General features: G+C 51.5%; 3 protein-coding genes across 4 annotated transcripts in view; 2 read left to right on the forward strand and 1 right to left on the reverse strand.

The window, feature by feature from the left end:
• POLE (DNA polymerase epsilon, catalytic subunit) overlaps window positions 1–7,672 on the reverse strand; it is a 55,018-nt gene extending 47,346 nt beyond the window's left edge. Inside the window, exons 1-6 of the mRNA XM_082853323.1 lie at window positions 7,572–7,672; window positions 2,529–2,670; window positions 2,002–2,082; window positions 1,526–1,570; window positions 1,280–1,372; window positions 815–969 (exon numbers count right to left, since the gene is read on the reverse strand). Coding sequence (XP_082709449.1) covers window positions 815–969; window positions 1,280–1,372; window positions 1,526–1,570; window positions 2,002–2,082; window positions 2,529–2,670; window positions 7,572–7,633 — 578 coding nt within the window. The 5' untranslated portion in view covers window positions 7,634–7,672. The remainder of the gene's footprint in view (window positions 1–814; window positions 970–1,279; window positions 1,373–1,525; window positions 1,571–2,001; window positions 2,083–2,528; window positions 2,671–7,571) is intronic.
• Window positions 7,673–7,806: 134 nt separating this feature from the next.
• On the forward strand, window positions 7,807–17,567 carry PXMP2 (peroxisomal membrane protein 2). Its single transcript, XM_082853476.1, is given in 6 exon segments — window positions 7,807–8,099; window positions 9,773–9,889; window positions 11,415–11,458; window positions 11,461–11,576; window positions 14,434–14,553; window positions 17,014–17,567. Coding segments are annotated over 5 exon segments (507 nt in total). The 5' UTR covers window positions 7,807–7,977; the 3' UTR covers window positions 14,542–14,553; window positions 17,014–17,567.
• A 2,764-nt stretch (window positions 17,568–20,331) lies between these two features.
• Window positions 20,332–27,143, forward strand: PGAM5 (PGAM family member 5, mitochondrial serine/threonine protein phosphatase). Of its 2 annotated transcripts, none has more exons than XM_082853475.1 (6): window positions 20,332–20,528; window positions 22,881–23,059; window positions 24,018–24,143; window positions 24,210–24,298; window positions 24,467–24,600; window positions 26,227–27,143. In XM_082853475.1, exons 1-6 carry the CDS (start codon window positions 20,338–20,340, stop codon window positions 26,375–26,377), a joined length of 870 nt encoding a protein of 289 aa, XP_082709601.1. In that variant the 5' UTR covers window positions 20,332–20,337; the 3' UTR covers window positions 26,378–27,143. The 2 variants fall into 2 exon arrangements, with proteins under 2 accessions (XP_082709601.1, XP_082709600.1); XM_082853474.1 differs by having other exon boundaries at window positions 20,337–20,528; window positions 24,470–24,600.
• The last annotated feature ends 387 nt before the right edge of the window (window positions 27,144–27,530 follow it).

Genomic DNA, 27,530 nt, shown 5'->3' on the forward strand with positions numbered 1-27,530 from the left:
TGAGCATCTTTTCATGCTCCTGTTAGCCATCTGTATGTGGAAGTCATCATAACTTTTAATTAGCCAAGATTTCTTCTTAATCTTTTACCCTGTTTCTTATTACTGTTGCTGTCTAAATATTTAATGAACAGTGTTTGTTGTCCTATATTTAAATTTCTCTGTATAATACCCAGGGATCTCTGGAGAAGATGTGCTATGTAAATATAGGTATTTAATAAAAATTGCAGACATCTTAACACTTACTAAAAACCATGAAAACAGACTGTGTTAAGATGGTGGGATTAGAAATCTAAAATGTCTACTGTTACAGCAACTAAATTTGGAGCCACAAATCTACCCTCTATGTAAGAAAAAAGGGACAGCTAAAATACAGCCTGGGAATCCGCCATTTATTTAACACAAAGGGAACATATAAGAAAGTCTACCAGGGCTTCCCTGGTGGCGCAGTGGTTGAGAGTCCGCCTGCCGATGCAGGGGACACAGGTTCATGCCCTGGTCCAGGAGGATCCCACATGCCGCGGAGCGGCTGGACCCATGAGCCATGGCCGCTGAGCCTGCGCGTCCGGAGACTGTGCTCCGCAACGGGAGAGGCCACAACAGTGAGAGGCCTGCATACCGCAAAAAAAAAAAAAAGAAAAAAGAAAAGAAAGTCTTCCTAATTGCTCAAAACTGTTTCCACATTGAATGGAGCCAATCATTAAGGTAATTTTATTGCTGAGTTTTCCCACCTCCTACCCATCTTCTAAACGTAGGAAAAATGGGAAACAGTCCTTGTGGACTGACTGGCTGCTCTGCTTATGTGAATGAAGCTTACCTGGTAAGCATAGCCGTATAGGCATCACTGGTGTGGCCCTGTTCCCGGTTTTTCTTCACAGCAGGGGAGATCTCCTTCCTCACTTTGACAAGGTCCTCCACGGTGTTGAAGGACAGCTTAATGTAATTTCGTTTCAACCCAACCAAGTGATTTGGCTACAGAGTGAAGAGATGGTGCTCATGAATTCAAAGAGAAAAAAAATACTACATTGGGGAGAGGAAATAAGGCGAGACGATTCAAAGGTAAATAAATGATTTGAAGAGTTGGCAACTCCAAAGCACCTTGTTCAACTCTGCATGTGGCACCAACTATGCCACTAGAGTTCTCTAAGAGGATACAGGGACAGTCACCAAAGCCCATCATCTATACTGTCCCACAGGTGTGGAACTTGTCCTCTTCCCATCTCACCCCATGGGCAGGGTGGACCCGGCCTCGTTTACCCTGAAAGGGCTGGGTGATACTCACCAAGTCCAGATCCTCTTTAGGGACAGTCTCTACTTTAGCAATTTTACCCTGAAACTTCTTAGAGAGAAAAGACGAAACTTCTCGCTCACAACCCTAAATCAGGATCAGAATGAAAGGACTTCCCATTAGTAAAATCTATTTCCTTCCTTGCTTATTTCTCTTGAAGCCTCTTTATTTCCAGTTTTAAATCCCCCCACAAAACGAGGCACAGGTCGTTTGACCTGATGCCATGAACCACAGACTTACCTTTCTGGTTGCAATGTAGAAATATGGCTTATAGGGCAAGGCCACCTGCAAGAGTCACACCCATCCAGGGGGGTGATGAGAAAGAAAAAAGGAAGAAAAATGAAGACAGGCTGTTTGCTGTTATACCCGTGATATAGCCTAGCCTAGATCCAATGCATCCTTGACCTTGACATATCTTAAGAGAGACAGTGCAATAGAAAATTAGGACCTGCACATATCACAGGGGCAAGAGTCTAAGAGACACAATGCTGCTCATCTTTCAGTCTTTCTGAGCTAGCTTCTCTTAGGACAACTTAAGTGGTGACTAATGTGGCTCCAAGGGGCCCATGTCCCTAAAGGGCTTCAGGAAGCTGCACACCGCAAGCCTCCCAATTCTTCTCCTCACAGTTGCAGAGCTAAAAGGACACTTGCCATTTTGAGCCCAGCTATGCCTCATTACTGAGTGGTTGTTAGCTTCTTGGATGTCAAGGGCTTACCTTAAATCTGCTCCCATCATCTTGAATAAAGTAGTAATCCACTGCACTAACTAAGCGTTTATCTTCATCTAAAATCTCCGTCTACAAGAGAAGCAGTCAACATGGGCACAAAGTTATCCTCTACACAGCACAAGAGCCTTTTCCTCCTTCTCTGGGAAACTGAGCACTTTAAAAACAAAATCTTTCTCTACCCTTTTGCATAAACACTACTGGCCCCATTCACAAGAACCGCATCATAACAGCCTCCAAATGGGAATTTCTCTGTTCCCCCCTCATCTTTGAAAGCTTTATTCTTATGGGTAACAGGGATGCCCCTTACCTCAGTCTTCCCAGTGGCCTCTTTATGACCCAAAGAAGTTAGAGAGGAAAGCAGGAGAGCTACGAACAATCCCATCTCTACCTGCATTGCCCAGACAACAGGTTCCCGCTGGGGGTCACCTACTCTTCAGACAAGGGCTATGCCACAAGGGGTGCAGCCACCCTCCTGAATGGAAGGAGGAAGATGGAGGAAAAGCACAGGTGCTTACAGGGTGCATGTTGATAAGCCAGCCTGTCTTCTCACCAGGCTCCTTGAGTCTCTCAAAACCAAACCGCAGATCCATCTTATCTGTCCATTGACTGCGCTCCAGGCGCTTGAGTGCCGAGACAGAGGTAGAGGGGCCATCGTCCCTGAGTGAAAGGAGAGAAATCCGGTCTCCGGTGATCATGACACTATCTACTCCCGCAGCCCTCAGTCTGCCTAGTGTAAGAATTTCATTTGTGACATGGTAGGAGCATCCCTGAAAAACCTCATATTTGGCAAAATAGCTCATTAAGATAACAGGTCTCAGGAAAAAGACGACTGGGGCAGAACCCTCAAAACTTGTTTACCTGTGCAACCAGAACACTAATAAAAACAACAATCTTGGCTGGACACTGCTGCCTCATGGGATATTAAAAATGCACAAAGTCCAGTACTGCAATCCTGGGCTTTTATCCCAGAGAAAAGTCGTGCTCATACCAAAAACTTGCATGTGAATGTTCACTGCAGCTTTGTTCACTACAGACAAAAAGCCGAAACAACCCAGATATTCTTCAACAGGTGAATATTTAACCCATGTTTTATCCTTCCCATGGAATACAATTCATTGATAACAAACTTATTGATACATGCAATAACCTGGATGGGTCTCAAGGGAATTATGCTGAGTGAAAAAGCCAACTCCCCCAAATTGCATATTTTATTCCACTTATACAGCATTCTTAAAATAACAGTTAGAGATGGAGAACAGATTAGTAGCTGCCATGAATGGGGGAAGGGAGGTGGCTGTGGCTATAAGAAGGTAGCACGAGGGATCCTCGGGACAGAACTGTTCTGCGTCTTGATTGTGGTGGTGATGGTCATGAATACACAAAGTGCACAAAACTAAATACACACACACATAAATAAGTGTACATGCATTGTTGTATCATGTCAATTTTCTGGTTGTGACATTGCACTCTAGTTACATCAGATGTTACCACTGGGGGAAGTTGGCTTAAGGGATCTCTGTGTAATTTCTTACAACTGCATAAGAATCTACCACTATCTCAAAATAAAAAGTTGTTTCTTTATTTTTTAAATGTTAGTTCCCAAATTTAGTTTGTTTCTTGGAAAATGCAATTAACGGTATCTACCACACAGGATTTTCATGAGCATTAGAGACAATGAATGTAAAAGCACTTTGAAAAGTGCCAAGTTGGCAGCACAGTATTATGTATGAAAAAATGAATGACCAATGGAGGGGAGTCTAGTTCTACCAAAAAGGAGCAGTGATGATTAAATCACATGATGCATATGATGTGAGGATAGGATTTTTTGTAGCTGAGTGGGTGCTTGATATAGTATGTGTGATATTTACTGAAGATCAATAGAAACAGAGGGGAATATCTGTTTTTTGTCATCTACAAGGTAAAATTCTGTAATGTCAGAGTTATTTGAAATAACTTGAATGAACTAATTCATCTGTGTTTTCAAGTCGTGTAATTTGAGTTGGAAAAATATTGACTGAACACTTTTCAGGTACTACCCTGTGCAAGGCACATGTAAATAAAGCACAGTACTCCTACACACACTGAAGTGGCTACAGCACATCTGGGAAAGCGCATTTCACACTAGCAAAGTGCAACAAGGAGGTCTGCAGTGCCTGAGTGTATAGAGACAGCAGTGACCCAGGCTAGGCCGTTTTCTCTTTTACCTGGTTTATAAACATTGTAAGGTAGCTTTAATTTCTACACAGCAAAGTCATTAACCACGTTTTTAAAGAGCTGTTTGTTTTAAATGCACAACATGAGAGGAGAGGTCCTGGTTTATGACTGCTGAGCACAGGAGAAAAGTGTAGCCTGCCACCCAAGATGGGAGGGAGGCCCTGGTGCAGGCGCTCAGATGAAATTTTCTTCAAACAGAGCCAACAGTGCACATGTCTGTGCAACACTCCAACCAAGAGCTCTTTCCTTCCCTACTGCGGATTCCAACCCCCTTGCCTAGAGAAAATTGCAAATGAACCAATATAATCTCCACATGTTACTGATATTCTCCTGTTTACCAACTACATATGAGCAAACTGGGGTTACGGAAACTCACCTGTTGTGGCAGAATAAAGTGTACCTTAAAAACACGATGTATCTTCTGGGACGCCTGAGTCTAGATGTCAGTAGAACCACATATGGATAAAAGTGGGGATATAATATTGTTCTGTGTGAGAGGAACTATCTCAACTGAGAAGGGAAATCACTTCTCAGCTCAGTACATCTGCTTCAAACTTCCCAAGCCTTTCTCTGGTTAGGATTTTGTAAATAACTCTTCATACAGATTTGATCATAAACCTTAAATTAAGTACTTGACGAAGACTTTCCACCAACAGAACTATCCAAAACTGTTCTGATTCCAGAGGCTGGGATGATCCCAAATTGTTCACAATCTTTAACTCCACAGGTGTGATCCCATCTAGATCGACCAGAGTAATTATGGCTTATCTATCTTCAAAACAGAACAATTATTTTATTAGCATCCCAACTTAAAACACAAATGCTAGGGCTTCCCTGGTGGAGCAGTGGTTAAGAATCGGCCTGCTAAGGCAGGGGACACCAGTGCGAGCCCTGGTCCGGGAAGATCCCACGTGCCGCGGAGCAATTAAGCCTGTGCACCACAACTACTGAGCCCTCGTGCCACGACTACTGAAGCCCGCGTGCCTAAAGCCCGTGCTCCGCAACAAAAGAAGCCACCGCAATGAGAAGCCCGTGCACTGCAACGAAGAGTAGCCCCCGCTCTCTGCAACTAGAAAAGCCCACGTGCAGCAACAAAGACCCAACACAGCCCCCCCCCCCCAAAAAAAAAGCTAGTCTCTTCTTTAAACTGCAGTTCTGAGATTCTGGACCCTATATATTTTTAGCAGAAGGCCTATTTATTAGCTAAGCCAACTATATTCTGCACTCCTCAAAAATGTACAGCTAAGAATCGATATCCCTTGCCTTTTTGTCTTTTTTTTATTTTATTTATTTTTGGTTGCATTGGGTCTTCATTGCTGTGCTTCATTGCTTCATTGCTTTCTCTAGTTGCGGCAAGCAAGGGCTTCTCATTGCGGTGGCTTCTCTTGTGTGGAGCATGGGCTCTAGCTGCGCGGGCTTCAGTAGTTGTGGCACGAGGGCTCAGTAGTTGTGGCTCACGGGCTCTAGAGCACAGGCTCAGTAGTTGTGGTGCACAGGCTCAGTTGCTCCGCGACATGTGGGATCTTCCCGGACCAGGGCTCGAACCCGTGTCCCCTGCTTTGGCAGGCGGATTCTTAACCATTGCACCACCAGGGAAGTCCTGCCTTTTTGTCTTAATGTAAATAAACGAGCTACTTTATAAACCAGTGAGCAGAGAAAAATATGTATGTGCAATCCAAGAAAGGAAGCAGTCTAAGAAAGCTAAATATACAAAATAGAGACCAGATTAAAAAGAAAAAAAAAAAAGATCTGAACTAAGCCTGTGCAGAATTCATGTCTTTAATTACTGTAACACATTTCACTAGTTATTAACTTATAAACAAAAGTGGTCAGAGAGTTGTTTAAGAAAAACTCCTTTGCCTGAAGGTAGTCCTTCGGTCTATCACCTCCACTTGAAGAACACAATGACCTATTTCAAGATTAGGATCCTTATTTTTCACAAAAGATTACAGCCACCTGTTGTAAGCAGGATACTTGACAACCCTCCCCCCTCAGACGTCTATGTCCTAATGCAAGGAACCTGTGTTATCCTACATGACAAAAGGGAGTCTGCAGGTGTGATTACGTTCAGGAATTTGAGATGGGGATCACCTGGATGGGCCCACTGCAATCATAAAGGGTCCTTACGCGAGGGAGCCAGAAATCAGAGCGAGAGACTGGAGATCCGACAGTGTTGCTTTTGAAGGTGGAGGAAGAAGCCTCTACGAACTACAAAGGGCAAGAGAACAGATTCTCCCCTCAAGCCTTCAGAACGAAAGAAGCCCTGCCCCATCTTGAGTTTTAGAACTTCTGACCTGAGAATACACTGCCACAGTGTAAGCCACTAAGTGGTCGTCTGTTACAGCAGCAGTGGGAAACCAACACACCACCGCACGGTATGGCTTTAAAATCTCTGGATCCACCTTCAATCAAAACCGCAGAAAAACTGTATTCCAGGCCCTGCTAGAGAACACAGGTAACTTCAGTCTGAGGCCCAGATCTTTACCCAGTCAAGACTGAATGGAGTGCTACTTACGGAGAATTGCTCCCGGGCGTGCGGCGCTCTGTACTAGTAATACGTTCCTCCAAATACCCTGGGTTCTATCTTGGCATCAAGTGTTGGATTAAGTGGACTCGAAAACTGTTCACTTGCACCACACCGCCTCTCAAAACTTTTCTCAGGAGCCGCATAACTCCCTTTTAACCCCGTGATAGTACAAAACCCGAACGACGGAGGCAACCGTAACAAAGACAACCACCGTTACTGACCGCTTACGACAGGACCGACACTGTCCGAGCGCTGCGCCCAAAGTCCACAGCGGCTCTTCCTATTCGGCAGCGGCGCCACACCGCGCTCAGGGCCGCCGGGCCCGCGCCAGGCAGCGGGCGGGACCGGGAGGCCGACGCTGCGCGCCTCCACCGCCGCGACTCGAGCACACCACGCGCCGACCACAGCGCGCGCCCAGCGCTTGGGCGCCGACCCCAGGGTAGGCTACACCGCCTCGGCGCGCTCCTGGCGCGGCCCCGGGCTTCTCCCCCGAGGAGAACGCACCCGCAGCGCAGCCCCGCACGAGCCCCGCTCCGGCGCGTCCCTCCCCACGGCCCCGTCCCAGAGACGCAGAGTCCCCGCTGAACCGCCGCCAGGCCGCTCGCCGAGGGCCCCGGACACGGCGCCGACAAGGCGGCACCACCGGGACGAGGGGCGGCGGCGGAGAGACGCCGGACTCTTAATCCGGAGCCCACGTCGGGCGGCCGTGGGGAGCGCCCCAGGCGCTCTCGCCGCTGCTCGCGGAAGCCCCGCGCGCTGAGGAGGGGGCGCTCCCGTGCCGCCCGCCCCCCGCCCGGGAGGGCGGGCCCCCCCTCACCGGCTGGCCTCGCCGTCCGAGCCCGGCTCCGCGCGCCGCCGCCCGCTGTTCCTCAGAACCATAGCTTCGAGCTGGCGCCAACTCCTCCGCCGCAGCTTCCCCGTAAAAATTTGGCGCGCTCCCACCAACTCTCGCGAGAGACCGGAAGCACACCATCGCCCAATCAGAAGGTTCGATGCGCCCCGCCCCGCCGAGCTCCAATCGCCGCCGGCGCCCGAGGCGGAGGTGGCCCGTTAGGAACTCCCGGAAAAGTGCGCGGGTGCTCACGCGGCGCGCCGAGGGGTGTGTCCCGGGGGCCCCTGCGGCTCGCGGCGGGGCGGGAAATGTCCGGCCGTCCCAGCCCCTTGCCCCGCACCCGGAGCCCAGTGGGGTCAGTGTCCCCGGCCCGCGCTGCGCCGGGAAGGCGATGGCGCCGGCGGCATCGAAGCTGAGGGCCGAGGCCGACGTCGGGGCATTCCCGCGGCGGGCGCTCGCCCAGTACCTGCGCCTCCTGCGGCTCTACCCGGTGCTCACTAAGGCGACCACCAGGTCGGCGCGGAGCGGCGGCGGAGGGGACGGGCCTGGGCGGGGGGCCGGAGCTCGGACGGCCCGGTGACGCAGCCCCATAGGTGCATCCAACGTGGGGGTTTGAGCGTGAAAGGCAAAATCTGGTGCGTCAAAACGACCCTCCAGAGGCCTTAAATTAACCAGAAAGCTCAGCACGTGCCGTACTGTATATTCGGTTCCGAACCGTAACTCTTAGACACCCTAAAATGTGGACCCAGGGACCAGACTAAAGGAGTGCACGAGCCGAAGGACCCTGCAGACCTCGGGGCCTCCAGCCCCTCTGCCCCGGAGGTGACGGCCATCCGGGGTGAATGGGGTCCCGGGGGAGAAGTCTGACACCCGCCAGCCTGCGCGGCGTCCGCTGCTACCTTCAGGCTTGTTAGTACCTGCTCTTGTTTTGAGCACTAGAATGAACTAGAATGGGTTGAGGTGAACGCCTTTAGGAAGTGCGCGGGAAGCCTGGACGGGGTGGGAGGCGTTAAGGCTTGTTTTCTTTGGCAGCTTTGCATGCGGGAGAAAGCCGACACAGCGCTCTCGGTGCTCGGTTAGGTCGGCCCTTTGATTTGGAGTACTGAGCTTTTTGTGAGACATCCCCCCTTCATTACTTTCAATTAGTCGACTTTATAAGTTTGTCCCCTTTTATTAATTTAGCCGTTCATACTTGTGCACAGCTGCTTCCTGTGTGGGGAGCATTAGCGGTGATTAAGGTAAGTAAGTTCCTACCCTGACGGAGCTTGTATTCTAGTAAAGAACTAGACAAAAAGCAGATAAATGTATAACACAGATAAAGTGGTCAGGGCAGTTTTTATCTGAGGAGGTGACATTTAAACAGCGGGTGCAGAGGTCCTAGCTAGTAATGGTGGAGTGGAAGATGGGTCTGTGTCCCTGGAGAACATGAACAGTGAGCAAGGGGGACGATGAGAAAGAAGTAGCCAAGGACCAGATCAAGAGGCTCCTTACTGTCCCTTCTAAGAATTTTGGATTTTATAGCTTAGAGAGCTTCTCAGAACGCAGCTGTAGACCAAGCCTTTGAGCAACTGGGCCTGTCTCCACCTTTTTATTTGAAAATTTTATTGTGATAATTGTAGATTCACATACAGTTGTAAGAAATAATACAGGGAGATCCCTTGTATACTTTTCCCAGTTTTCCTCATTGGCAACATTCTGTAAAACTGTAGTACAGTATCCCAACAAGGACACTGGCATGGATACAGCCCATAGGTCATATTCAGATTCCCCCAGCTTTTCTTGTACTCGTCCATGAGTGACTGTGTGTTTAATTCCATGCAGTTTTATCACATGTATAGGTTTGTGTATCCACCACCATAGTCAAAATACAGAAAAGTTTCATCATAAGGATCCCTCCTGTTGCCCTTTTATAACCACACATGGTAACCTTTTGCAAAATTATAGGATAACATCACAATCAGGATATGACACTGATACCACCCACCAGATGGAAATCTTACTGTGCTCCTGTGTGTGTATATTAAATTCTGCCGTCTCCACCTTTTCATGTAGGGACCTCACATTTCGGCTGCTCTGATAAGGGTTCATCTCTACCCATCCCCAGCATGTTCTTAGAACCGCCATGCTAATTACGTGCAAGAACAGATGCCCTCCTGCACGTTTTCTGAATACCTCTCTGTCCACAGTGGCATTTTGTCAGCACTTGGGAACTTCCTGGCCCAGCTGATTGAGAAGAATCAGGAAAAAGAAGACTGCTCTCAAAAGCTAGATGTCAGAGGGCCTCTCAGATATGCCATTTACAGGTGAGTTCCATAAAGGGGCTGGTTTACCCAGTAGCAGGCTAAGTGTGACAAAGCTAGGATATCAAGACCTGGAATTATCTACCTCAGAAAAAGTTTTTTAAGAAGCATCGAAGTCATCATGGGAGAAAGTCAGAATGGTGGATAACATTAGCTTCACTTATTTTATAGTTTCATTTGGTTTTTGTTTTGAATTGCATGGGTGAGGGTGGCCATTGTAATTGGGCTGAGAAACCTGAGAGCAGATAGGTCACCTGAACCTCAAATCAGACTTCAAGACCCAAAGACCCTGAAAGAGGAAAACAGACTCGAATATGGCCAGTTAGTTTCTGTTGTTATTTTCATAGCATAAACATCCAGAAGAGAAATACGTACGTATCCTGAAAATTGTCGTTTCTGAACCACTTTTTGAATTGCAGAAGCACAGAGATTCAGAAGCTTTACCTATTAAATCCACCCTGAGTTCTCTGGCGAACAGTAGTGTTTGTATAGATGGATTATTTTGAAGTCTTTTGCAACAAGAGTGATTTTTTTCAGTTCAGAATTCACAAATAACTTTTTTTTTACAAATAACATTTTGTAAGCATGCTAACTCGAGTTATCTCAGCTTTTTCCATAACATATTTAAAGTCCTAATCCCCCCAGAGAGGGGGAGTGTATCAGAATCACCTGGGAGGTCATCCAATCACAATCTTCCATCCTCAAGACTTCCGTTCTCTTCCTCCTGAGCAGCCCTGCCCTGGGCCACTTAACATTCCGTGAAAGGGTGGGGAAAGACGGGAGAACTGCTCGTTTAAAGACTCTTCACTGCCAAGCTGGGAGGCCCCTGGGCCCTCGCCCATCTTTTGATTCTGGACTCTGTGGGGCCTCAGGTCTGTTTTCCCTGTAGGCGTGGTGGCTGGGTTCAGTTCTCTCCTGAGTGCTCTGTGCTCTTTGCAATGAATAATCCTGATACGGACAAGCCAGTGCACAGCACCGGGTTTCAGCCCTGATAATGATCCAAGAGAGACTGATGACAAGTTCTGACACCAGGGATGCTCCCATTATCTACCGAGCACCTTCTCTGAGCCAGGCCCTGTTCTAGGCACTGCAGACACAGCAGTGGACAGACAGACACGATCCTGTCTTGTGGCGTTTACCTTCTAGGGGTGAAGAGAGGGCACTATATAACTAAGCAAATGAGACCATGACAGTCAGTGATCAGTGCTCTGAAGAAAATGAGACAGGGCCTGGAGTAGAGAGTGGCTGGGATGGTGGTGGGTTCATTATTCAGGACAGTCGGAAGGAACTCTCCAAGCCAACGTGTTGAGAAGGAGCCAGCCATGTGACAGCTGGGGTCAGGAACGAGCCTGTCTGTCAGAGGCAAAAAAGAATGCCTGGAGAGGAGTCATAGAAAGCGTATTTTCTAGAAGGGCCACACAGACCTGTGTGGTCAGTGCTGAGGGACTCAGGGTTTAGGGTCTGGGGTTTGGGGGTGAAGCTGGCCCCAGGATGGGTGTGTCCAGCTCAGCCCCACCGCGGGCCTCAGGTTCTTTTTCACAGGGCCGCTGGGTCACTCCTTCCACCTCTTCGTGGGGACTGGATCCCTCCCAAGGCCCCCTCGGCAGGCGTCACGAGGCTGCTGCTGGGCCGCCTCCTCTTCGCACCCGCCTTCCTGTCATCGTTCTTCCTCATCGTGAACTCCCTGGAGGTTGGTCTCTGCCATATAGCACTCATGCAGGCCAGCTCTTCTTTGGACAGGGATGCTGTGGTTGGAATGCAGAGGCTCTGTGAACTTTACACTCAAACTTAAGTTTCACATTGTCCTCTGTGAACGTCAGAAGCAAAGCACAGTCATATTAGCAGCACCTGTTGGCCTGCGGTGGCCGTCCCAGAGAGTGGGCTGTCACATGTCCATTGTCACAGTTATAGCCCAGAGTATCAGTGATGCTTATCACTCCTTACACCTGCTGGCAAGTCTCAGCACTGAATGTGTTAGTAAAGAAGCATATATACTGGTCTGTCATAAAATTTTTTCTGAATATTTTGATAGCTGTACTTCAGTATAATTGGTTTCTTTGTAGTCCCACATATTTTATTTTATACGTTACAAAACATGATTCTGAGAAGTGGGTCCATGGGCTTCACCAGACTGCCAGAGAGATCCATGGCACAGAAGTTCCAGCCCCCTAATGGCCTTGCAGAAGCCTGTGGTCACTCAGGGTCTGGACATCACAAGTGCTCTGAAGAGGCAACTTACCAGTGTAGACTTAACATCACAACGGAAGACCTGGGAGGTGTGTTTGCCCAACCTCACTCCACTAACTGGCTCCCTCACCATCCCCTCTCCACCTCCGTGCCCGAGACGTGTCATGTTCTGCCCTGAAAGCAATTCGTTCAACCAGTCACAGCAGGTGAATGCTTCTCACTTGGGTTTTATTTTGAAACCTCACCTCAAGTTCTTATTAGTAAGGAGAACACCCATGCTGTCTAAAGTGACCCTGGTGGGCAGTAGAAAAGATGTTTAAACTTCACTGTGATTGCTAATAAATCCCTGATAGTAAAAAGAAATATTTGGGAAGTCCTTGGGAAATCAGAGGTAGGAGAAAGTAGAGGGTGCCCATGTTAGGAGTGAGGGCGCCACAGCAGTTTCTCCCTTTTTTTTCCTTCCAAATAGGAAGGGAGTATATTTCCATTAAAGAACAAAAACATTTGCCTCTACGTATATGGCAAATGTTACCAAAGTGCATAAAGTACCCACCACATCATGAGACACGTGGGACCACACTATCCATACGGCACACACACTACAGGTGCTTCTGCATCCAGCATTCTGTGATGCAGACGTTGTGTTACAGACTGCAGACCGTTCCACCCACCGTATGCCTGTCCCTTTTGTGTAAGGATTCCTGCTTGGTTAATTCCTAGAATTGTTGTCCCCAAAAGGCTGTCGTTTTCTGTCCTCCCTGCAGTGGTGCAGAATAATAGCATCAGCAGACATTTATTGAGCACTTGCCTTGTTCCAAGCTCTGCATCCAGTGCTTCAGGTCTTTGAGCCTCACATCAACCCCACCTGACAGTTGAGGAAGCTGAGGCCTTCAGTTATTTGCAGGGTAAACACTGGCCTGAGGTTGTGTAACGAGTCCGTGAGTCAGGATTCAGACACAGGTTTTGTGACTCTTGAGAGCTCCTAACCCTTGTGGCTTTTCCCTCTGTGTGAAGTTTGTTTCCCTACACTTTTTTATTTTAATTAATTAATTTATTTACTTTTGGCTGCGTTGGGTCTTCATTGCTGCGCGCAGGCTTTCTCTAGTTGCGGCGAGCGGGGCTACTCTTCGTTGCGGTGCGTGGGCTTCTCATTGCAGGGGCTTCTCTTGTTGCGGAGCACGGGCTCTAGGCACGTGGGCTTCAGTAGTTGTGGCTCGCGTGCTCTAGAGCGCAGGCTCAGTAGTTGTGGTGCACAGGCTTAGTTGCTCCGCAGCATGTGTGGTCTTCCCGGGCCAGGGCTCGAACCCGTGTCCCCTGCATTGGCAGGCGGATTCTTAACCGCTGTGCCACCAGGAAGTCCCAGGTGTTTGTCTTTTAACTTCATATAAAGTTAAATTGTTTGCATAAGTTATATAAATAAAGGGTGTTATGGTGGCTTTCTCCATACAGGAGTTTAAAAAATTCGTGCATTCAAATCTGTCATTCTTTTCCTTTGGAGGCTTCCTTAAAGGAAGATAATGGAAATATTCTCCTATATTTTCTTCTTCTACTCTTGTGATTTTTTTTTGTACATTTTGATAGGCCAAAAGATAATAGAAATATTCTCCTATACTTTCCTCTAGTATTATGTGTTTGTTTTTAATATAGTGAGAGATATACTTCAGTCTTAGTTTTTTCCACTTAGATAGCAAACTGTCTCGTTACCATTTATTGAACAGTCCCCAGTATAGGAAAATGTTAACTTTATCATATTCTCATTCCCATGTGTACAGGCCATTATCTGGGCTCTTTGTTCTTTGCTGGATTCTATTCATTTCCACATTTCCATGATTTGGTTTGTTTTGGGCTGTTGCTACTGGACTTTTTAATTGCCATAATTTTACAGCATTTTTAAAAATTTCTAGTAAGGTAAGCCTTCCTTTCTTATTCTTTTTCAAGATGGCTATTCTTATGCATTTATCCTTCCAGATGACAATTAGAATCAATTTACTGGGGTCCATTTTTTAAAAGCTCCTGACAACTTTTGATTGGAAATGCATCAGCTTTGGAGATTATTTTGGAAAGAATTGACAGCTGAGCCATCAGCAGAGCAGTTCTGGTGCCCAGACCAGCAGCGTGAATCACATCGTCAGCTCAGCTCTCAGGGGTCATTGGGCGAAGGTCGCGCACAGTGTGAGCGCTGTTCTGATGATTTTCCTGCTGGATTGTTAGCTCCTTGCTGCACCGCTGCTCAAGCACACGTGTGTGCTGTGTCCATATAAATGGAACAAACTGCAGTTTTAAAGAAATCACTGTGTCAGGCTTTGGGGCCCCGGTATTGCTCACGGTCTGCGTTTCCCCCTGCGTTCCCCACTCTCCAGGGGAAGGACGCGGCCGCCTTCACTGCGAAGATGAAGAGAGGATTCTGGCCGGCGCTGCAGATGAACTGGCGAGTCTGGACTCCAGTGCAGTTTATTAACGTCAACTAAGTCCCTTTGCAAGTAAGGCCAGCCCGGCACCGCGGGGCCAGAGAGGGGCTTCGAGCTCCCCCAAAGCCCACCCCCGCCAGCCTGCTTTTTCTCGAGCCTCAGGGTCACCCCACGTTCCGATTCCTTCTGGGGCTTTCCTCTTCGCCCGGAATCGTTACCGGTCTGGATTCTGGCAGGCAAAGGGACATAGAAGGAGGGGCCTCCCAAGCGGCGTCCACGCTGCGCCCTTTCCTCCCGGGCAGCGCTCGGCTTTCTAGGGCTGGATTGCAGCCCGCGCCCACGAAGCTGCGGGAGGGCAGCCTCCCCTGCAGGGACGTCAGGGCCACAGCGGGCGGGGCAAGGGGCTCTGAGCCGAGGGTCGGAGCGTCTGGGTGGGGAACCTCTGCAAGCAGGACCGCAGGCCGCAGGCAGGCTGCGGTGAGGCTGCCGTCCGGTTTGCTGAAGGCCCTGCCGGTGTCCACTGCCTCCACACGCAGTACAGCCCATCTGTGTCTGGGTCCCAAGACCACTGCCGGGTGGACGGGCTCACAGCCTAAGTTTATGAGGGCCACGCAGCCAGGATGCACAGCTGGATCCTGGGAATCCATTGCTGGCATCCTGTGCTCCCTCCCTCCCTCCCCTGAGGACCACACAGAGCAAGCCCTCACCCACCCGCAAAACGCAGGCACGTGGCGTTTCTGCCCAGGCTTTAATGGGGGCTGGACACATGGGCACCGCCCCCTGCACCAGAGTTCCCTACACCCCGGGAGGAAAGGCAGGAACCCCACATGAAATCCAAGTTCCCAGACACCAGCCGAGCACCAGCCTCTCAAACAGGCCTTTCCAGGGATTCCCAGGCCTCAGGCCTGCTGTGTTAACCCTTTTCTGCACACCATTTAAGTAACCTACCTGAAACTAGCTCATACAGGCTGATTTCCATCCTGCTTTAGGGAGAGGAGAGAAAGAGACCTGGGGCAGGAGCCCCCTTGGGAAAGAGGTACCTTGCAAGGGTGGGAAGAGGGAGGGGACGGGCTTGGTAATCACACACACACACCCCAAGGGGTAGCAGAAAACCAGAGGCAGCGATGGACAGCAATAGCTGATGCTGCAGGAAGTTAAATCAAAATAAAAACCGGAATGTTTCCATTGGCTTTAAAAATGGCCTTCCCAAGAGCAGCTTCAGTGGCTCGATGGGGCTGAAGCCAGATGGCTGAGAACTGATGAGTGGCTGGGGAGGTAGAAGATAAACTACAAGTCTAAAAAAGTCTCTCGGACTGTTGGGAAGCGGAGGGGAAAATGGCAGTTAGCAGTGGGCCAGGGGAGGAGAAGGTTTTGCAGCTAGGAGAAGAGTGGCCACGCTGCATGCAGGTGGCACCCCAGGCTGCCCCAGTGCCGGGGGTGGGCGTGGGACTGTAGCGTAAGCAGAGAGGCACTTCAGGTGGAAGGCTCGCCTCCCCTGTGAGCACAGCAGAGAGAGGAGGTCACTGTTCACTGGGGACCCCGGCCACACCTTGTCTTCCCTCTGGGAGGGGGAGGGGTGGGGAGGCTTGGGGGGATGGGTATTTTGAGGGGAGTAAAGAAGTGGTCACCTTGGTGCTGCGGAGGATAGGAGAGGAAGCTGACTGGAGACGGGGGAGCCAGGAGAGGCTGAAGACTCTTACGTGCAGGGGCCTGGGGCCTGGGGCCGGTGAGAAGGCAGGAGGATCTAGGTTTTTCCAGGGAGTGCATCTGAGGAACAAGAAGGGAAGGAAACCAGGGCTATGCACTGTGGTTCTAAGGCATATAGAAGATGAAGTAAAGACATGAGAAGACAGACCGGCTGAGGACGTGGAAGGGTCTATGGCAGGGAAAGTAGAGAGGCTGGAAAATGGAGTCCTTCTGACTAGTGTAGGGACAGTGCTGCAAGCCTGGGGTTAGAGACCTTCCTAAAAGGTGGTTGCCGGTGCGTGCTTAAGGGGCAGGGAGTTTATTCAACACATATGTATTGAGCACCTGCTGTATGCCCTGCTGCTCTAGACTCTGGGGCTACAGTGACTAATGAGATAGACCAGACTGCTACGTTCATGGAGCTTATGTGCCTGGGAGACCCAGTAATTGACTACAGGTGATTTCAGGTGGGAGTATGCCTGTCAGATCATAGAAGCAGGGTAGTGGCATAGGATGGGTTAGGGTGAAGAGCAGGTCGTGGGGTTGTCAGGGAGGAGCCGGGTGAGGCCACCTGCATGACTGGTCCTGGGGTGAGAGGCTGAGCCAGGAGCCGAAGTGCTCAGTGAAGGAGTATTTTCCTTGCTGTCCCGTAAACACCATCAGGCAGGGACTGTCCTCACCCCTCTCTGCTGGGCCCCATCACAGTGCCTTGTACGCAGTAAAGGCTCAGCAGGTACGGCAGTGGGTGCGTGACTGACCCGCGACTGAGCTCTGTCCTGGCGGGTGGGTGCCTGATGAGTGTGCCCAGGGCCCTGCTCTTGCTGCAGCCCGTGTTCTCTCCGGCAGTTCCGGGTGCTCTGTGCCGACTTGGCAGCTCTGTTCTGGCACACCTACCTGGCCTCTCTGCGGAAGTGAAGCTGACCGGGAGAGGTCCTCAGACACACTGATGACGTGGGGGGAGGGGGGTGCGGGTGAGAGAGCAGGAACAACCCAGCCTGCCTCTAGATCATGTGATTCAAGATGACCCTAAAATGACGGATGGAGAAACAGAAATCTCTGAATGTCAGAATCCGTTTTTAAAAAGGTGGTCCCTGTCCTCAGGTGGTGCTCCCCTAAGAAACTTAAAATACAGTAGAGATGATTTCTCCTCTCACCTTGGATTGAATTAGGATCACAATAAACTATAATGTAGTTTTTTCAGTGGTGATTTTAATTTCTCAGAATAATTGCTGTTGCTTTGAAAGAAATGGGTGATCAGAGGGCTGCCCTCAGATTTTTTAAAACGTTTAAGAAATTGTGGTAACATATATCACAGTACTACTGCTTGGCTACCTGGCCCCATAGGACGCGGGCCCCTCTAGACCAGGGCTTGCCCTGACCTGCTGAGCGGCCCTGTATGCCACCCTTTCAGCAGCGGGGTCTGCTTTCCCGTTGGTCACTTACATTAGCCCTCCCTCCCTGCTTTTTCATTCTTAGAACATCGCTTCCTGATTGCCTCCCATCCTTATTTCATGGATACAATATCTCTTGGGATCCTAATTATATATTTTTTGAATTTTTTTCTGTCTCGCGTGCTGCTTCTATTTTCTCAGGGTTTTTTGCTTTTTGTTTTTCCCCTGTTTGATCTTTGTGTTACCCCATCGGGATTTCCTGAAATGTCTATCGATCCTTTTCTTTCTCTTTTTTTTTTAAGATTTTTTTTTGAAGTGGAGCATTTTTAAAGTCTTTATTGAATATGTTACAATATTGCTTCTGTTTTATGTTTTGGTTTTTTGGCTGAGAGGCATAGCTCCCTGACCAGGGATCAAAACCACACCCCCTGCACTGGAAGATGAAGTTTTTGTTGTTGTCGTCATTGTTGTGCCGGGTCTTAGTTGCAGCTTGCCGGCTCCTTAGTTACAGCATGGGGGATCTAGTTCCCTGACCAGGGATCAAACCCGGGCCCCCTGCATTGGGAGTGCAGAGTCTTAACCACTGTGCCACCAGGGAAGTCGCTGAAAGTCAAAGTCTTAACCACTGGACCGCCAGGGAAGTCCATGTTGATCTTTTTTTTCTTTTTTTAAAATTAATTAATTTATTTTTGACTGCGTTGGGTCTTCTTTGCGGTGCATGGGCTTCTCATTGCAGTGGCTTCTCTTGTTGCGGAGCACGGGCTCTAGGCGTGCAGGCTTCAGTAGTTGTGGCTAGTGGGCTCTAGAGCACAGGCTCAGTAGTTGTGGCGCACGGGCTTAGTTGCTCCACGGCATGTGGGATCTTCGCGGATCAGGGCTTGAACCCGTGTCCCCTGCATTGGCAGGCGGATTCTTAACCATTGCGGCACCAGGGAAGCCTGGGACCCAGTTTTGTTGGGGACCACCCATTTTCAATAACTGAGGTATTTTCTCCTGGGCTGGTCAGTTTACCCAGAGAGGAATCTTTTCATTTCTTGCCCAGGGTGGGGGGGTGGGGCAGGGAGAGTGGTGGCTGTAGGGGAGCATGGTATAAGCACAGTGGCCAACATTCTTGTGGCGAACTGGAGAAAAGGGGTTAGAGTCCTACTATTAGTATGTGAACTTCATATAATTTCATCTTTATTACTGCAGCCCAGTCTCACCTGTCAGGTGTTCTCAGATCCAGAGGCCTTCTGGTTCAGATCCTCCGTAATGAAAGTTCTCTAGTCTTCTGCCATGTTGGAGGTGAGGTAGTCACCTGAATACACTGGTGATGGAGGGGATGAAGAGTGCAACCTCTCAGGTTTTCAGTCAGTCCTGCTGTGTCCTCAGAGCTCAGAGGTGGGGCTAGTAACTGTAACTGGCCAGGCTCTGCCAGACTCACCGGAATAGATGAACTTGCTTCTTGGCTTCCCTCAGTGCAGGCGACAGATATTCCATCTCCTCAGATCAATAACAATCTGATTTACAGCTTCCAAAATTTTGTCAGCTGATCTCTTGGCTTTGTTTCTTCTGTGGACTCAAGTATGTCCTTGTAGATTTGTCTTTTTAAATTTTTTTGCTATCATTTTAATAAGCGACCTTCTGGAAGAAGGAGACATAAATATATGGGTTCAAGACACCATGCTTAAGCAGAGGTCTGGGTATTTCTGTGGAATACATTTATTCTTCAAAATCCAGAGTGACTTAAAAATGTGAATCAGATCGTATCACTTCCCCATTTAAAAGTCTGTCAAGATGATCCAGCAATTCCACTTCTGTGTATACACCCAAGAGAACAGAAAGCAGGGACTTGAAGAGATATTGCACACCCATGTTCACAGCAGTGTTATTCACAATAGTAGCTAAAACTGGGAAACAACCCAAATGTCCATTGATGGATGAATGCATAAACAAAATGTCGTCCATCCATACAATGGAATATTATTCATCCTTAAAAAAACGGAAGGACATTCTGACACATGCTACGACTCAGATGAACCTTGAGGACATTAAGTGACATAATCCAGTCCGCAAAGGACAATACTGTCTGACTCTACTTCTTTGGGGTCCCTGGAGCAAATTCATAGAGACAGGAAGTAGGGTGGTGCGTGCCAGGGGCTGAGGGAAGGGGATGGGGAGTTAAGTGTTTAACGGGGACAGAATTTTAGTTTGGGAAGATGAGAAAGTTCTGGAGAGGGATGGTGGTGATACTTGCACAACAAAGAGAATGTCCTTAATGCCCCTGAGCTGTACACCTAAAAGACGGTTACGATGGTAAATTTTGCGTTATGTGTATTTTGCCACAGTAAAAACAAGGAAACCAGCAAACCCTGCGGGAGTTTCCCAGCTCACTTAAACCAGAACCCCAAGTCATCTGCGGGGCACGGGTTCCCCATGGGCTCTTCCCGCATTTAACTCGGCCCAGCCGCTCGGCGCCGGCTTCGGTCCTCCCGTTGCGCCCCCGCCCAAGCGGCTCCCCGGGGGCGCCGCGTAAGCACTAGCTGCTCGAAGGCAGGAACGACTCCCGCCCCGGGCCCCCCGCAGCGGGTCGAGGGAAGGGTCTCAGAACCACCGCCTACCACCGGGCTCCGCCTTCGTTCCCGGAAGTCGCCCGCGGCAGGCAGGGCCATCCAGGCGTCTCCCGCGCAGCCCGGCGGCCGGAAGCGCGCGCCCGCCGAAGCCTGTCCCTTGCGGCGCGCCGTCCGCGCCCGAAAGCGCCTGCGCGGAGTCGACGCGGCCCCGCGTGGGACGGGCCGGCATGGCGTTCCGGCAGGCGCTGCAGCTGGCGGCCTGCGGCCTGGCCGGGGGCTCGGCCGCGGTGTTCTTCTCGGCGGTGGCAGTGGGGAAGCCCCGCGCGGGCGGGGACGCGGAGCCGCGCGTGGTCGAGCCGCCGGCGTGGGCGGGGGCCACGCGCCCCGGGCCCGGCGTCTGGGACCCCAACTGGGACAGGTGCGGGGCCGGCGGCGGGAGCCTTCCCGGGCCCCGGCCGTCCCGGCCGGTCGGTGTGGTCGGTTCCGCGGAGGGGCGGGCGGGGCAGGCTTGCGTGCGGGTTTCTCTTTCGGTTCTGGCCACAAGGGTGGCTGTGGACGTGGGCCGTCCTTCGACCCCTCTTCTGAGCGCCAGTTTCTTCGTCTGCCCAGGGAGTCGTTCTGAGGAAGGAGCACCGTGATGCCAGGGACAGTGCCTGGCGCACAGGGAAGCCCAAAGTGTCGTTTTCAGTCCTAGACGGAGGGCTTGGACCTTTGTAGGGCTCTTGTCCTTGTTTCCGTTTCCCACCTTCTGAATCCTCAGATTGGGTGACGGCACGTTGGTCCCATATTTGCGATACAGCTGAGACGGCGAGGTGGAGATGGGCCCTGGAAGGGGCCTCCGCGAGGCGGCCTCGCAGGGACAGGACCAGCAGCCATCTTGAGTAGGAACGTGAGGTCCAGGGGTCCCGGTCCCACCCGGCCGCGCGCTGTCAGTGTTCTTATTGAGCCCTTTGAGTGTGGCTCCTGTGATCAGGAAGCAATTTTTAGTCTTATTTAACGTTAATTAAATTTAAAAACCAGAGCAGTGCAGATCTTAAAATACTGTATTGAAACGATAGTAGTTTTGGTATGCTGGAGTAAATAAAGCGAGTTACTGAAATTTCACCAGTTTCTTCCTGCTTTGTAAATGTGGCCACTTGGAAATTTTAAATTACGTATGTTGCCGGTGTTCTGTTTCTATTGGACAGCCCTGCTCTGGGTTGTGGGATGGTTTACCCAGTCCCAGCTCTTCCCTCCTTGACACTCTTGAGTGTGGGGCACAGATCCAGTATTTATTGCTGGCCTAGTTGTATCGGGAACTTCATAGGTATTCTTTTTAACCTTTAATTTTTGAAAAGTAAACTTATCTTAGAATCATCTTGTATTTACAGAAAAAGATGATAGAGTACCTGTACACTCCACACTTAATTCCCTCTGTTGTTAACACCTCACACTAATATGGGACACTTGTCACAATCAGTGAACCAGTATAGATACGATATTTTTAACTGACGTCCGTACTTTATTGAAATTTTCTCAGTTTTTACATGTTGTCCATTGTGTCTTCCCGGATCCCACAGGACAGTCAGGCTTTGACGGTTTCTCAGACTTGACTTGTTTTGATGACCTTGACAGTTTTGAGCAGGGCTGATCAGGGATTTTATAGAATGTTCCTCAATTGGGATAAGACTGGGGTCATATTCTCTTTTTCAAACATCAGTACAATCTTGTGAATTTCTTGGGCCTTTTTAAGGAAACAGAGTCACTCTGAGGTTAAAGGACTGACTTGAGGTAGAGCCAGACTCCAGCCTTGTATGAGGCCAACATGCTGTATTTACTTGCCAAGTCTAGATTTATGGGGGGGTGAGGGGGGTGGTGTCCATGCTAGAAAGTTCCAGGGCCTCATCCAGTGAAATCTCCAGCCTCTTTCTGAGGAGCCAGGCTTCCTGCATCTGTGCCTGTAGGTCCCAGATGTCTTCTCTGGCTCAGCCCCAGCTCCCACGTGACCGCCAGTGTGGCATCTCGGCCTGGCCATGTTACAGGCACCCCAGGTTCCCCAGGTTCGCACGGCCCAAGCAGAACCCGTGAATTCACCATTATTCCCCTCAAAACTTATTCTTCCAGCACTGCCTCAGCTGAGTACATTCTTTTCCCAGCTCTGCCAGTCTCACAGGCATGTAATTTCTGTTAGCTTGAGGCCAATGAGCCGTCAGAGTGCCTGTCTTCATCAGACTTGCTGGTGTCTCAGCATCTTTTCTGCTGCGGCTCCCTCCCAGCATTCCAGCAGGGCCATCCAGGGGGTTTCCGTGGTAACGGGAGCATTTTCCTCACTGTCCGATGTGATGCCTACTATCCCATGTGCTACTAAGCATTGAAAATGTGTTTAGTGTGATTGGGGAAATGGAGTTTTAATTGTATTTAATTTTCATGATTTTGAATTTAAGTAGCCACATGGTCAGTGGCTACTGTTGGGCAGCACAGCGTCCCCGTCAGTGAGGCCACCCTGTGGGCATTTCCCACCTGCCCTTCCACAGACACTCCTTCCTCCTCTCTGCGTCCCTGGTCCCCTTGCTGTGACTGTCAGTCTCCTCACAAGGACGTGGGCAGCACAATAGCTTCGCCTGTCTGTTCTGTTCACATCCAGCCGCCCAGGGCGGGCCTGGCGCCAAGAGAAGGGGGGCGCTGGCTCCTCCCCTGTGCCTTACCAACCCAGGAAGCCCCTCTGTCAGAAAGACTGGGGGTGACTTGTGAGCAGGGGCACAGGACACACCGTCTCGTATTTCTGCATCAGGAGAGAACCACTGTCTCTGGTCAACCTGCGGAAGAGGAACCTGGAGCCCGGAGAAGAAGAGCTGGCGTCCAGGCTGGACCACTACAAGGCCAAGGCCACACGGCACATCTTCCTCATCAGGCATTCGCAGTACCACGTGGACGCCTCCCTGGAGAAGGACCGCACGCTGACGCCCCTGGGTACGTGGCTGGGCCTCCTTGAAGGTGCCCTTGGGGCGCTGGGCCTCTTTGGACCTGTGTCGGGTGTTCTCGACCCAGATGCGAGCCTTGTCATTATTAGTAATAATCAGCCAAATCTGACACAGGCTTTGAAAACGTCCTCGTTAAGGTGGATCCTGCCCGCAGGCCCGAGGCTCTCTGAGGCGCCCCGCCCGGTGCTCCTTCTGGCTTGACCTCGTTGCTGGAGAGCCTTCCTCATAAACGGTGGCGGGTCTCAGCCGCCCTGCGCTGCCGGGCGGGACCGCCTCGGTCTTTGTGCTCATGTGTCTGTAGGAGAAATTCCTAGCAAGGAAACGGCAGGGAGGTTGGAGATAGAGTTTACATTTAAAAAAATCTCTCTGTTGAATGAGATAGCACCCACTTGTGTGAAGGGGCTTGCTGGCCTGTCCTCAGGCCCGGGTGGAAGTAAAGCTGCATCTGTGGTATCGTGCATCCAGCTGAGACTGACTTTCCAAGGGCGTTTCGACTGGATTCTAAGATACATTTGAGGAAAAGCATTTGTATTTGCACCCAGGCTGCAGCAGTGCTGAGGCTGTCCGTCCTCACGTGTTAACACCTGGTGGTGGTGATTGAGCGGCAGGTGGTCACTGGCGCACTGACACCCAATCTTTGGACAAAGTTGAGTAGGAATGGTGTGGGGGACCCAGAAACAGTAAACAGGACCCCACCCAAACTTCGGCCAGCCTCCACCGTGGCCGTTGTCTTCAATGTTTCTTCCTTATGGGGCTGAAGGTGGCTGGCTTGTCTCATTGATTTTACCTGTTGAAAGCCTGACCCCTTCCTTAGGCCTGAGCCCCGGGAGGGGCTGCCCGTCTTGTCCCCCAAACCTAGTGGTGCTTGGTAAGGACTGAAGTATTTGTGAGGTAAACAAACAGGGACTCCGGCGACGTGTAATTCTCCAGTGTATTCCACCTTCAAGGTCGTGAGCAGGCTGAACTAACCGGTCTCCGACTTGCAAGCTTGGGGTTGAAGTTTAATAAAATCGTCCATTCCTCCATGACCCGTGCAATAGAGACCACTGACATCATCAGCAAACACCTGCCAGGTGAGTGCCAGGCGCCCCCGGGCCGGCTGCTCCTGAAGGGGCCCTGAGTCCTGTGTCTCTCCGCAGGCGTCTGCAAGGTCAGCACAGACCTGCTGAGGGAAGGCGCCCCCATCGAGCCTGACCCCCCCGTGTCTCACTGGAAGCCGGAGGCTGTGGTAAAAACTCCCCCCGGGCGGCCTTCCCCGGGAGCGGCCTCCACTCCACCCTGGGCTCCTGGCGGCCCCTGGGCCCCTGGCGGCCCCTGGGCTCCTGGCGGCCCCTGGGCTCCTGGCGGCGGGCCCGCGCACTGCCTCCATACGGACGATCCCTCCCTCTGCCCCCAGCAGTATTATGAGGACGGGGCGCGGATCGAGGCTGCCTTCCGGAACTACATCCACCGGGCGGACACCAAGCAGCAGGAGGACAGCTACGAGATCTTCATCTGCCACGCCAACGTCATCCGCTATATCGTGTGCAGGTGAGGCCCCAACGGGGCGCCCGCGGCCCCGCCTCCCCCCTCCCCCGCCGGCCTGTGCCCCCAGCGCGGCTCCCCCTCCTCTTGTCTGATGGTGCCCGCCAGGCCCAGCCGGTGGTCTGGTAGAACGGCTTTCTCACGACTGCATGTTTTTGCTGGGAACAGACCAGACTGAGGTGCCCCCCGTGGGCGGCCTTTCCCGGGCGATGCTGACGTGGTCGCTTGGTTTAGGCGCTGTGCGCTGCCTTTCCCAACGCGAAGTCCCACTTTGTAGGAGGCAACGCGAGCGCCCGTTTCCCTGAGGTCCCCCAGCTGGTTTCAGCACCTGTCGATGGCTCCTGCCCCCGTGGTTGTGCGTGGTGTTTGCTTAATGGTTTCGTATGTCCCTTTGTTTGTTAATTGGAATGTGTGTGACGAAGGACCCACGGATCTGTTTTGTGCAGGGTGATAGCCTGTGAGCGCCTTAGTCCCTGGCAGCTCCAGCTGCTCCTGCGGGGCTCCTGTGTCCGTGGGGCAACCAGGTCCCTTCGTCCTGGCACCAGAGGTCCAGGGCCCTCACAGTGATGCCTGCGCTGAGCCCCGGGCAGAGTCACGGAGGGCCCTGGACCTGGGAAGGCCAGCTGGGTGCTCGTGTGTTTGACCACATCCCACTTAGTGCAGGTGGGGACCCAGCCTCCCCTGGGGCCATTCAAGGTGCTCCGCAGGTGCTTCAGGAGCTGAGGGGGTCCCCCTTCTCACGAGGGCCCATTCACTTGCCCTCAGAAACCGCCCGCATGGCCCGGGGCGAGCAGCCCTGCGCCGGAGGAGCAGGCTGCGGCGCCAGGTTCCCGGCCGGGTTGAGAGCTGCTGGGAGGAGGGGCTGGGCTTCGGGGGCAGCCCGAGCCCGTGTGCCGCTCAGGGCGACTTCGGGGCTGTGTGAACACGCGTCCTCCCATATCCCGGGACAGCACTGACCCCAGTGCTGAGGGCCAGCCGGAGACGTCAGGGCTGGGAGCGGCCTGTGCCTCCAGGACACGTGAGGGCGCTCTGCTCCCTAACTTAGGGCAGTTTTGAAAGCGGTGAGGGTGACGCTGAGCCTTGAAAAATCAGCGTGTAGGTAGTTAATCCTTCCAATCGGCAAAACTCTCGACAGAGGGCGTGCCAGTTGAAGGCGGGCCACAGGGATGCCGCTTGTTCACCCCAGTGTCCTGGGGCACAAAGGGGTCCGGTGGCTCGGACGGAGGCCATAGTCCTGCTGGGCTCTTCAGCAAATACCAACTGTGCCTAAGAAGCGTTAAGAGCATGGAAATGCTCCGGGGTTGTGGGTTGCCCCTGCCGCACCTTCTGGCTGCCCCCGTCCCCTTTTGGTGACACTGGAAGAACAATTCAGTTGCATGCATTTGTTAACTAGTGTGTTTGTGACTCACATGCAAGCCTTGAGTTGGGTTGATCCCCCGTCCCAGAGGGGCTGGGCTGTCACCTCCCCCTTGTTTGATTGATGGGTTGGCATCCACCCGACAGTTCCTTCCTCTGAGAAACCCCATTTGAAAATGGGAGGGACTTGCAGATGTTGGCCCCAGCCCCAGGGAAGTCCCCTGAGGCCTTGTCATCTGGGGTGGGCCCCTTCCCAGCCTGTGCTCTCTCCTCCAGGGCGCTGCAGTTCCCTCCAGAAGGCTGGCTCCGCCTTTCCCTCAACAACGGCAGCATTACCCACCTGGTAGTCCGGCCAGATGGCCGAGTGGCGCTCAGGACCCTCGGGGACACGGGATTCATGCCTCCTGACAAGATCTCTCGCTCCTGAGGGCCACCTCGAGGCCCCGCTCTCCTCCTCAGCCCCATGCCGGCCTGGTGTGGGTGCCACCGAGACTGCGGGCTCATCCCCTGCCCCCCAACAGGCCGCGCCGCAGGGCCAGGGCTCCAGGGCGCAGCAGCCGGAGAGAAGGATCCACGAAGCAGTGCTGCAGCGCTGAGCTTCTGGCCCAGGATGCAGAAGGGAAGCACTCAGGTCAGATCAGCTTCGTCTGTCGCAGTGTCTCTGCCTCACTCTTGTCCACCAGGATGAGCCTGTTTCAGGAACAGGAACGAGCAGGCCTGTTTCAGGGACTGGACGAGGCCCCCAGATGCCGTCCCCACAGGGGCCGCGGCAGACGCCGCAGCGAGCTGTCCGTCAGTAGAGCCCGTCAGGCAGGAGGAGGTGGGCACCAGCGCTTCTTCCATTCGTAACTTATTTCGCTGCTTTTTACACTCTTTTCACTTCCTAGAACTCTTTGTCACTTAAATTTTCATCGATTGAAGATTTTCCTCATCTGGTTCTTGTTTTGAAAACCCATTTCTCACTCCCGAGTCGCACAGCCCGGACACCGTTGGATCTGAACTCACGTGTGTTGCTAGGCCTTTCCGACACAGAGGAGGGGCACCTTGGCAGGTGAGGGAGGTGACTCGACCTGCTGCTCTCGTGGGAGGGGCTGGGCAGTGACGGACCAGGGGGGGCCCTGTTTCAATAAAGTGTCTGGCTGACAGTTCAGTCCTTGTTTACCTGTGGCTATTAATCTTTTATGCTTGTGGATTAAAATATTTAGATACAACACGTCCATCCCAAGTCTCCATTTATTTAGGCGGAAGTACAATTTCTATGAAGTGGTTATGAACATTTTTGCAATCAGTGCAACTAATTGGGATATTCGATCCATTTCTGTCAATTTTGGAAATACCTACAAAATGAAATTGTGTTTTACTGGTTTTTCAAAGTACTAATTGTGAGTGTTTTAAAGGAAGCAGGAAGCCTGTGCAGCATAACAGCCGCAAACTTGCTGAGACAGATTGGGCAGAAGGCTCTTTCCCCGGTATTTTGTGCGCCCTGGGCTGACAGTTTTGCAGGGTGTCTGCCCGCCAGGGACCTCAGTGAGAGGCCCTGACCCAGGACAGTGAGCTCGGTAAGTAAAACCAGCAGGCAC

This window comes from Leucopleurus acutus, assembly GCF_964270905.1.
Source record: "Leucopleurus acutus genome assembly, chromosome: 13".
NCBI lineage: Eukaryota > Metazoa > Chordata > Mammalia > Artiodactyla > Delphinidae > Leucopleurus > Leucopleurus acutus.